The sequence below is a fragment of the Ornithorhynchus anatinus genome, chromosome 2 (genome assembly GCF_004115215.2).
Source record: "Ornithorhynchus anatinus isolate Pmale09 chromosome 2, mOrnAna1.pri.v4, whole genome shotgun sequence".
NCBI lineage: Eukaryota > Metazoa > Chordata > Mammalia > Monotremata > Ornithorhynchidae > Ornithorhynchus > Ornithorhynchus anatinus.
Window position 1 is genome coordinate 52,443,443 of NC_041729.1, and position 12,116 is coordinate 52,455,558.

General features: G+C 43.1%; 1 protein-coding gene across 2 annotated transcripts in view; it reads right to left on the reverse strand.

Annotated features, from left to right (window-relative positions):
- Positions 1-414: 414 nt before the first annotated feature.
- The window catches only part of PARN (poly(A)-specific ribonuclease), a 173,824-nt gene continuing 162,122 nt past the window's right edge, over positions 415-12,116 (reverse strand). For both annotated transcript variants that reach the window (XM_029054394.2, XM_029054385.2), the window contains one exon: positions 415-1,488. In XM_029054394.2, coding sequence (XP_028910227.1) covers positions 1,436-1,488 — 53 coding nt within the window. In that variant the 3' untranslated portion in view covers positions 415-1,435. The remainder of the gene's footprint in view (positions 1,489-12,116) is intronic.

A 12,116-nucleotide genomic window follows, 5' to 3' on the forward strand; every position in this document is an offset into this window, starting at 1 on the left:
CCCGGACTCTTGCTATTAGGCCATAATTATTTCCCGTAGCTGCTGTGTAAATGCTGAGTCATTTGTTTTATATACTAACATTTTTGGTTGAAAGCTTTCGGTGTAGACATTGCCTAAAGGAGTGGGATAAACTCGTATTTGTCAAACTGGAGTTTTTGGAATGAAAGGTGATTGAAACAGAAATGGCCGCATAAGGGGTTAGTTATTTCTGGGTCACTCCTGGGGGAGAAAGGCACTAACAGGTAATCCCGCTGACTTGAAAAAAGTTGATGCACCTCCCCAGATGCCTAACTTGAGAAGCGCTGGCTAATGGCCGGAAGCAGAAAAAAAAACCTTCAACGAGTCTGAGCGACTCTGTCCGACCACTTCTTTCGACTGAGGAAAAGTAGTTTGGCTAGTAATATGAAACACAAGTCCTATGAAAATTTCTTTAATTTTTTTATGTTATGGAAATACATTTTTCTTCATTTCCATGATACAAAAATGTTAAATATCTAACAATGATGTAAAGCTGATCTACCATAGCAGAGCCATGGGCTTTTTTTTGTATTTATAGAATAGAGTCTGGGCTGGTGCTGTAGGTAGTAGTAAGTTTACCACAGAGTTCATACACACATGCACACACACAAGCATGCACGCTCATACCCACTCACACATTGTTTTTTTTTATCAAAAACAATCCCCACCAAAAACAAACAAAAAAACAAACCCAAAAAACTACAAATCCAGACCAAGACTTTCAACAGCATGTGAGGAAAGAACCTACCCTCTCCCACCCCTGCCTCCCACATGAGAAATTAACGTTTTAGGAAAGTACTCTATAAATTGTTTTCCAAAAGGCCAGTGCACATATTGGGTTCATTTCTGGGTTGACCTCGGTTGAAATTTTCCTACTGGAAAAAGGGTTTGAAAGTGTAACGTGAGTCTCAGTCAGAGTCACGGGTGCGAAGCAGTGAGACGCTGACAGATCTATTCATCGTGAGGCTGATGACCATGCAGTGCAATTGCCTGAAAACCTGAACATGGAGAGATGTGCGATAACCCCTCTACACAGGAAATGGCTCAACGCTAATTCCTGACCACAGCATGGAAGAATGTTGGCCCTTTCTGCTCATTTCACAGCCAATACACCATAATGGGCGGCCCGAAACACACTTCATTTTGACTCTTATATCTAACATTTTATGACAGGAAAAGTTTCACGTGACTAACAAAATGAACCAGTTAATAATATATCCACTTATGACAGATTAAAACAGTGATGATTGTTCAACAGACAGTTTAAAAGACTGGTTTTTTAGATGATACACTTTGTTTTTAAACCATGCTCACACCACGTTTTATTAAATTAAGTACAGTATGGCTTCCAAGTGGTGTAGTCTGGTGATTTCTCAGAATCAACTTCGCTTTTTTTTTTCATTTGAACAGCTGTTGGCTACCACGTATCAGGAACTTCAAAGAGGCCTGCAGAACTCCCCTTGATGCTTTCTGGTGGAAAAGAAAAAAAAAAAACACAACATTTTTAGGACTCTAAGATAGCATCTTGAAAAGAGGACTCAATTACTGCAGATAAGCGTGCAGCTTTGGTGTATGAGGTAAGCAGGCTTTCATACCAGGGCATGGGTGAAGCCACTTGCCTAACCACTAGGACAAAAATCCCTTCAGGATCAGGTCTCTATTTTACAGAAATAATTGCGAAGCAAATACTGAAGAACTACGAAAACCAGAGATGGATAATACCCAGGATTACACGGACAAATACTGGATTAATGGAGCTGCAGACTCAGTGTGGGTTGATCTCTGCTCTTTAGGGGTTTAAATGGTACGGCACACAGCATAAACACCAGTTCTTTTAAACAAAAGCCCCCAAAGGCTAGGCTTCCATGGGCTGGACCATCAGAGGATAAAGTTAGCTCACAACATTTTATATATCTTGTATTTGAGAAATATAGGGGCTATTTATTGGGAAATTAAGGCTCTCGAGGTTTGCTGTATGTCTTTTGCTGTTAGTGAGCTGTGGAAAATTGACAGGTGGGAACATAAAAATCAAGGCTGAGGCGAAAGAAGGCATGGAATTGTTTTGGGCGGGTGAGGGGGTTTCAACTAATATTGACTGAAGCCTTTATTTAGTTCAGCTAGACACACTTCTCCACTGAATGTCTGTTTGAATCAAAAGCCAGGAGCCCTTTTCCTCAATTCATACCATTCACGGAAGGCATGGTAACTGTGCCAAGGCACTGAGATACCAAGCTTCAGTCCAGAGTGAATTTTTACAGCCAATTTATCGAGTTAGAAGAGAAAGCGTTTATAATGGAAACCATGACAAACCAGACGTTAGCTGCACAAGTGCTATCATGTACTATTTAAACTATAAAACAAAGCTGGAGGGAAAAACTGAAAACTGGCAATCTCCCAACCCAGATCCTGATAACACAGACACCAAAAGTTTTAAGGGACTTTGGAGAATTCAAATTTGAGAGCACCATTTTTTTTAAAAAAGGCAATAAAGGAGAAGCTTCCAAATGGATAAGGAAGCCATAGATCAGAGAGGGCTTGATATCAGTAATTCAAAATATCTGAAGATTACTGAGTTTAATGGCAACTAGGGGATAAGAGGGTAAGATAATCGGCTAGACCTGGGAGATTAGAAGAACTGAAATCTCAGAAAAAATTTTTGAGATGAACTGGGAAGAGTTTAGGAGAGCTGACTTAGAAGAGGGTCAATCTTAGGATTTGTGCTCAACAGCTAACTACTATGCTGAACATTCCTATCTTAGATCCTTGATAAGAAACAACGTAAAAAAGCCAAAACTGTGGATTTTTTTTACATGGCCCCAGATGTGTGATAATCTCAGATCTGGTCTGGTCCAAATGAATCTCTAGAAGCATAATTAAACATCTCAAAGTAGCTGCATTCTAACACTGCCTTGCAGACTAATGTTAAAGTGAAAAATAGTCAATCAATGGTATTTATTGAGTACTTATTTTGTGCAGTATAGACTGAAGTGGGGAGAGACAGGAGACAGGGAGGACAGCAAGGAGGCTGATGCAATAACCACGGCGGGATAAGATAAATGCTTGGATTAACATGGTGGCTGTTTGGATGGAGATGAAAGAGTGGATTTTAGTGATGTCATGAAGGTTGAACCGACAGTATTTGGTGACAGACTGAATATGAGGGTTGCATGAGACTGTAAGCTCCTTGTGGGCCAGGAACACATCTACCAAATCTGTTGTATAGTACTCTCTCGAGTACAGTGCTTTTCACACAGTAAACGCTCAATAAACTTGATTGACTGAGAGAAGCAAGGGTAAGTAAAGGAGAAGAGAGCTGATTGAGTGCCTTGAATCTGATGGTATGGAGTTTCTGCTTGATGTGGAGATGGACGGGCAATCCTCACTTTAGGAGTGAGGAGATGAGTGCGGAGTGATTTTCTAAAAAGATGACCTGGGCAGCAGAGTGAAATATGGACTGGAGAGAAGGGAGGCTGGAGCCAGGAAGGTCAGTGAGGAGACTGATGCAGTAGATGAGATGGGATTTAAACCCATGCTTGAGCCAGTGTGTGTGATAGCAGTTTGGCAAGAAAGGAAAGAGCAAATTCTGGAGATGCTGTGAGATAGAATCGACAAGATTCAGTGACTAACTAGATATGGAAGTTGAAAGCTGGGGATGAGTGAGGATAATGCCAATTGTAGGCCTGTGACCCAGGAAAGACAGCGGTTTGTCTACAGTGATAGGAAATTCAAAAGGATTTTTTAAAATGGTATTGTTAAGCATCTACTATAGGTCAACTATACTGTTCTAAGCGGTGGGGTCAATACAAAATAATCAGGTTGGACATAGTCCCTGTCCCACATGGGGCTCACAGTCTAAGTTGGAGGGAGTAGGATCTAGTTCCCATTTTACGGATGAGGTTAACTGAGGGACAGAGAACTTAAGTGACTTGACCAGGGTCGCACAGCAGAGAGGTGCCGGAGATGGGATTGGAGCCCAGGTCCTCCGACTTCCAGGCCCATGTTCCCAGCTTAGTGGGGAAGAAGAGAAGTTCAGTTTTGGACATGTTGAGATGGAGGTGAGGATGGTGAGGATGGAGGACCCAGGTAGAGATGTCCTGAAAGCTGAAGGCAGGGCCGGGGGTAGGTCATGGCTGTAAATATAGATTTGAGAGGAATCCGTGTAGAGATGGAATTTGAAGCCATGAGAGTGGATGAGTTGCCCAATGGAGTGGGTGTAGATGGAGAACAGAAGGGGACCCAGGAACCCAGGACTGAGCCTTGAGGGATCACCATTTAAGGGGTGGGAGACTGAGGAGCTAGTGAATGACAGACCGAAAACTAGTGGCCAGAGAGGGGGGAGGAAAACTAGGAGAGGATGGTGTCAGCAAAAGCAAGGCTTGACAAAATTTCCAGGAGAAAGGCTTGGTCTACTAGAACCCCAATAAAAGAACTTAAGTGAGCATTTCCTTTCAGAATAATTATTCAGAGATTTTAATTTCAATGACCAGATCTCCACAGACTGGATTAACACTTATCTTTTTCATTGAGAGATTTTAACTTCAATGACCAGATCTCCATAGACTGGATTAACACTGAACCTCGCTTTCCACACTCTGAGATCCGGATGGGTCCAGGTTTAATTTCTTAATTAGATTTAATAATCAATCAAACAGATTAGCACCCCATCCCTGCTTCAGACCACAGAACACCACGAGGGTGGTAATTCCATCGCCAATACTCCACCCAGGCTGCCTAAATGAGCACAGGCTACAGGGAGTTGGAGAAATTAGTCTGGGTTTTCATAGCAGCCGGGTTGTAGGCAAGGGAAAATTTTTAATAAAGATCAATATGATCAAGTGCAAGGCAACGCACCTAGGGTAAAAATCATGCAAATTACCACTGCAGGATGATGGGCTCTGAGCTTCCAGTCACTTCTCAGGAAAGAGATCACTGAGGCATTGTTGACTGCTCTTTTAAATTATCGGGCAAATAAATTGTGGTATTTGTGGTATTTGTTAAGCGCTTACTATGTGCAAAGCACTGTTTTAAGCGCTGGGGGATACAAGGTGATCAGGTTGTCCCACATGGGGTTCACAGTTTTAATCCCCATTTGACAGATGAGGTAACTGAGGCACAGAGAAGTTAAGTGACTTGCCCAAGATCACATAGCTGACTAGCGGCGGAGCCGGGATTAGAACCCGTGACCTCTGACTCCCAAGCCCGCGTTCTTTCCACTGAGCCACGCTGCTTCCCCAAATGGGCAATAGCAAATGGGCAATAGCAGTCAAGAAGGCCACAAATGAAGACAGGGTGCGCTCGGATAGGGGGATAGAAAACCACACAAAGGCGTAGTTTGGCCACTATAGCAAAAAAACCCTGGTTCATCTACTCTGGGAATTTTGCATGAAGTGGTGATCTTTGGGACCCTGTGCTCACCTGGGTATCCTTTCCCAGAACTTAATACAGTGCTGTGCACACAGAAAGTGCTGAATAAATACTGTTACTAATACTACCATAAGACAGACATAACAGATGGAGAAGGGGAACCAAGATGCTCAAGGAAATGGCAAAGCATCTGTATGAAGACAGACACCAAAGATTAAGAGACCTCGACCTGGTAGGATATGGATAGGGAGAAATCCCCTAAAACTTGGAGGAGGAAGCAACTATCGATTCTCAAAAGGGGGTAGTGAGTTTTAAATAAACAAAAGAAAACCTTTCTTCACCACTGAGAGGTAATCCTATGGATTCCATTACTCTTAGAATTTCATGAGATTTTTGGGTAAATCAACAGTGGGTAGTCCAATACAGATTACTAGAGGGAAAGTTAGGATGCAGAAAGAAAAGTTAGGGAGGTTAAATAGCATAGCCTTCAACATGAGAATGGAGGTCAAGGAAGGAAATCATCACCCGATCCTTCCAGACATGCTGTTGAAATTGTTAGAGACAGAACACCAGACCGGACGGACCATTGGCTTGACCCAGTAATGGCATTTCCTATGTTCTTAATCATCCGGGCCATTAGGATTGACTTCCTTCAGGATACTGACGCAGAATTACATCAGCTACATCGTCACTTTGATCCTGGAAGGTAGCAAAATCATCTTGTCTTCAAGGGGCTCATTTTTGAAGCCATAAGAGAGAACTTCAAATCCCTGTTATTTCCTCCAACCACCTGTTACTTCCGCCTCAGAAAGGGGAACTTGAAACACCCACGGAATGACTGAAACATTATGTTCTCTCAGAAGCATGCGATGCCCAAAGTAAATGTTTCATAAGCTGCAGTCAGCCCTTCTGAAACTGGAATTTCCTAGGCCCTCGTTTATGAGAGTGCAAGGTCTTGACAAACAGCTGGTTTTCCATGAAAAAGGCAGAACAGAATAAATGTTAAAAAGAACTTGGCTGCCACCTCTCAGACCTTTGCAGCCCTTCATTAGAAGGGAGAAATGACATGAGCTAGCATCCCCATTTTCCACTCAGGAAAGTTGTTCTTTCAGGTAAAACCAAACCAAACTTTCCAAAAAGTGAAGTTCGGCATTATCAGAAAGAGCTGAGACGCGGTGGAACTGTTAGCCCAATGCCTCCACAAGCACAGCACCAAATTCATTCTCAATGCCGAAACTGTAAAACACTTTTAATACTGTCAATAAAAATCTTCCTGGGAGGTATCCGGGCTTTCGGTTGGCCTGGTCCTCCAAATGATTGACAGTTACTTTAGAACTTATTTCTAACTTTAATGAAACTTGTAACAGTATCTGAGGGGATGATTGCTTTAAGTACATTCTAAACGTTTACACTATATCCTTACGGGTACAAAATTTAAAAGTTCAGCAGTTTTTCCAGGGCTCCAATAAAACAGAGTTTTTGGCAAACATTAAAGGTCTAATGTGTAAAGTTTTAAACAGAAAAGAGGCAGAAGGTTTGAAACTGTTTTTCTACATTTACATTACAAAAATTAACAGTAATCCATATTTTAATGAATTTTCTTTTCGAACTTGATTGGAAACTCTTTACAAAAAGAATGCTGATGGGTCTCACATTAAACAGTATTTTGAATGATACTTTTTTGTATGTAAATATTTAGTTGAAATGGAAATTCATATTACATACTGCACAATTATTTCTTTACTTCCTAAACAACTCAGAAACAGTACAAACACGACTTTTTAAGGCACCCTGAGCTTGTTTGGACAAGGAAGCATTTATTAACAAATAAATAAATAATGCCCAATTCCTGAGAACAGGAGAAAGATTTAGCTAAGTGAATAAAAGAGCAAATATAAAAATGAATTCTATAGGAACCTAGCAAGTTTTAGGACCTTTAAGACTACAAAATGTGGGTCATTGTGTTTTATGCCCTCACACAAAGGGATTGGAAACTTTTGCAGGGTGGAAGGGAAAATCTTTTTCTTCCTGTCACTTCTCAGGTATTGGGATACAATCAGCATGCTGGGCTTGGAACAGGGACTCCTTTTCTTCCTTTGTGTTAGGATCCAGCTATTGCCCCATTTCCCCCACCTAAACCTGATTTCCTCCTATCTTTCCCATCACTGTAAATAATACCACTATCCTCCCTGTCTCACAAGCCTGTAACCTCGACTTATCTCCCTCATTCAACACACACATTCACTGTCAACAAATCCTGTCAGTTCTACCTTTGTAACACTGTTAAAATCCACCTCTTCCCCGCCACCCAAACTGCTAGTATGCTGATCCACCCAAACTGCTAGTATGCTGATCCGAGCACTTATCAAAACACCTCTTGACTACTGCAACAGCCTCCTTGCTGATCTCCCTGCCTCCTATCTCTCCCGACTCCAGTCCTTTCTGCACTCTGCTGCCCAGATAACTGTTTTACAAAAACATTCAGTCCATGCTTTTCCATTCCTCAAGAAGCTCCAGTGGTTGCCACCCACCTCTACTTCAAACAGAAACTCCTTGCTGTTGGCTTTAAAGCACTCTATCAGTCCTCCCTCTAATTCATTCACTCATTCAATTGTATTTATTGAGCACTTACTGTTTGCAGAGCACTCCTACCTGACCATACTGATTTCCTATTACAACTGTCAGCTAACCTACTCTCTGTGACTCGGTCATCTATCCCACTGCCCTCCCCACCTTCAAAGCATTAAAATCACATCTCCTCCAAGAAGCCTTCCCCTACTAAGCCTTCATTTCCCCTATTTCCTCCTGCTTCTCCCTCTAAATCCCTAAACACTTGGTTCTGTAGCCGTTAGCAGTTGATATTCACCCCAACCACAGTCCCTTACCACTTTTAATGCCTATCTTTTCTTCTAGACTGTAAACTCCTTGTGAATTGGGAATGTGTCTATCAACTCTGTGGTACTGTACTCTCCCAAGCACTCAGAACCATGCTCTGCAAACAGTAAGAGTTCAATAAATACTACTGATTGACTGATTCCTGTCTAAACTTCTCAAATGAATAGCATATACCCCACTACGTCTGCTTTCCTCCAACGCCCTCCTTGACCTCAGACACATCTCTTTTACTCCCCTGAGACCTTTCTCTCCAAGGTTACCAACGACCATCTTCTCGCAAAATCTAATGGATTCATTCAATAGTATTTATTCATTCAATAGTATTTATTGAGCGCTTACTATGTGCAGAGCACTGTACTAAGCGCTTGGGATGAACAAGTCGGCAACAGATAGAGACAGTCCCTGCCGTCGGACGGGCTTACAGTCTAATCGGGGGAGACGGACAGACAAGAACAATGGCAATAAATAGAGTCAAGGGGAAGAACATCTCGTAAAAACAATGGCAACTAAATAAAATCGAGGCGATGTACAATTCATTAACAAAATAAATAGGGTAATGGAAATATATACAGTTGAGCGGATGAGTACAGTGCTGTGGGGATGGGGAGAGGTGGAGGAGCAGAGGGAAAAGGGGAAAAAGGGGGTTTAGCTGCGGAGAGGTAAAGGGGGGATGGCAGAGGGAGTAGAGGGAGAAGAGGAGCTCAGTCTGGGAAGGCCTCTTGGAGGAGGTGAGTTTTAAGTAGGGTTTTGAAGAGGGGAAGAGAATCAGTTTGGCGAAGGTGAGGAGGGAGGGCGTTCCAGGACCGCGGGAGGACGTGGCCCAGGGGTCGACGGTGGGATAGGCGAGACCAGGGCACGGTGAGGAGGTGGGCGGCAGAGGAGCAGAGCGTGCGGGGTGGGTGGTAGAGAGAAGGGAGGAGAGGTAGGAAGGGGCAAGGTGATGTAGATCTGTGTGATAGGAGCAGGGAGGGCGATCAGGCCAGAGGCAGGATGTGCATGAGAGGTGGGTGGCGAGACAGATGAGATCGAGGTACAGTGAGAAGGTTAGCATTAGAGGAACAAAGTGTACGGGCTGGGTTGTAGTAGTAGAGTAGCAAGGTGAGTTAATAATAATGATGGTATTTGTTAAGTGTTTACTATGTGCCAGGCACTATACTAAGAGCTGGGGTGGACACAAGCAAATTGGGAGGTAGAAGGGGGCAAGGAGATTAAGTGCTTTAAAGCCAATGGTGAGAAGTTTTTGTCTGATGCAGAGGTGGATGGGCACCCTCCTTGAGAGTACTACACTGTCCTAATTTCTCCTGATCTCTCGGCTAACTTTGACATTATCAGCCACTCCCTTCTCTTGGAAACACTACCATATCTAGATTTTTCTATCACATTTCTCTCCTAGCTCTCCTCCTACCTCTCTGGCTGATTAATCTCAGTCTCTTTGATCATCTCCTTTTCTGCCTCCCACCTCCATCTGTAAATGCATGGCTAACTGGAAACAGAAAGGACCTGGGGGTCAGAAGGACTTGCGTTCTCATCCCGACTCCACCACTCGTCTGCTGTGTGATCCTGGGCAAGTTACTTCACTTCTCTGTGCCTCAGTTACCTCATCTGCAAAATGGGGATCAACACTGTGATCTCCACGTGAGACAAGGACTGTGTCCAACCCAATCTGCTTGTATCCACCCCAATCCACTCCAGCGCTTAGTACAGTGCCTGGCACATAGTAAGTATTTATCAAATACCATTACTATTGTTATGTCTTCTACGTGACCTTGGGCAAGTCACTTCACTTCTCTGGGCCTCAGTTATCTGTAAAATGGGGATTAAGGGTGTGAGCACCATGTGGGACAGGGACTGTGTCGAATTTAATTAACTTGTATCTACCCCAGAGCTTAGAACAGTGCTTGGCACATAGTAAGCGTTCAAGAACAATTATTATTATTTTCATGAACATCAAGGTTCAGCACTGGTCCCTTTCTCTCAGTCTACACAATCTCTTGAGGGAGCTCATCCACTCCTACAGGTTCATTTACCATCTGTATGTGGATGACTCCCAAATCATTTTCAGTAGCTGGGCCACTCTCCTCCTCTGCAGTCTCACATTTCCTCCTGCCTCTGAGATACTTTTACGCTGATGTCAAACTGACATCGCAGGCTCAATATGTGCAAAACTGAACTCCTCAGGTTCTCTCCCAAATCTTTTCCTTCACTAGGGCTATTGTCCCACTACTGTTTTTTTCCAGATGTACCACAAGGGATGGCTATGAGTCCTATTATTCCACAATTTAGATGATTATAGCTAAATTATGAGAGTTGACAAAAGAAAAATTATCAGTCAGTGAAGCTCATCTTCCCTTGCCTGTACCATTAGATTATAAACTCCTTGATGGGAGAAAACCTATGTCACGCTTCTGTAGTACTCTTCCAAGTACAGTCTTCCACATTCAGTTAATACTCAACAGAAACCCATCAATCAACTGCATTTACTGAGTGCTTGCTGTGTGCAGATTACTCTAATAAGCGCTTGGGAGGGTACAATATAACAAAGTTGGTAGACATGCTCCCTGCCCGTAAGCTAGAGGGGGAGACGGACATTAGTATAATTAAATTAAGGATAGGCACATAAGTGCTGTGGGGCTGAGGGAGGGGTGAATAAAGGGAACGAATCCAAGTGTGAGGGAGATGCAGAAAGGAGTGGGAGAAGAGGAAATAAGGGTTTAGTCAGGGAAAGGCCTCTTGGAGGAGTGTGTCTTCAATAAGTGTTTGAAGGTAGGGAGGGTGATTGTCAGATATGGAAAAGGAGGGAGTTCCAGGCCAGAAGCAGGACTTGAGTAAGAGGCTGGTGGTGAGACGGACGAGATAAACCTCTGATTGATTGATTCAATCAATCTTGGGAGAGGGCAACAGAAATAAATCACATATTCCCTCCCCCAAAAGAGCTTACAATGTAATGGAGGAGAAAGTCAATCATTTGATTGCTCAATCAATGGCATTTTTGAGCACTTACTGTGTGCATAGCACTATACTAAGAGTTTAGGAGAGTACGACAGGATAAGAACACATAATCGCTACCCACAAAGAACTTAGAAAACAGCGGGGGAGACAAAACATTAAAATATATTATAAGCAGAGAAGACAGCTGATTATAAAGATAAAGATATGACCACAAATGCTAGGGGTGGAGGAAATGTGTACCTAAAAGGGAAGTATGGACTCAAGTTCATAGGTGATGCAAAAGGGAGGGAAAGTAGGGTGGGAAGATGAAATTTTAGTAGGGCTTTGAAGATGAGGAGAGTGGTAGTCTATTGGATGTGAAGCGGGAAGGAGTTCCAGGCAGGAGGGAGGATGTGAGCAAGGGCTGAGATGAAAACAAGGCACAGTGAGTAGTTTGGTTATTAGAAAAGCAAAGTGTGCAGGCTGGGTTGTAGAAGGGAGAGGAGTAGGGACAGGCAGTAGGGGAGAGACAGCTGATTGAGTCCTTTAAACTCAATGGTTAGAAGTTTCTGCTTAAACCACCGATTGATCAATGGATTGTATTTATTGAGTGCTTACTGTGTGCACAGCACTGTACTAAGTACCTGGGAGAGTACAATATACCAGAGTTGGTAGACACGTCCCCTGTCTATGGAGCTTACAGTCCAGAAGGGCGATGACATTAAAATGAAGTATGGATATGTACATAAGTGCTGTGGGGCTGAGAAAGAGGTGAATAATGGGTGGAATTTCAAGGGCAAGGGAGATGCAAAAGGGAGAAGGAGTAGGGGAAATGAGGGCTTAGTCAGGGAAGGCTTCTTGTGGATATGTGGAAATGTACAGGCAACTTTTGGAAGTTTTGGGGGAATGGG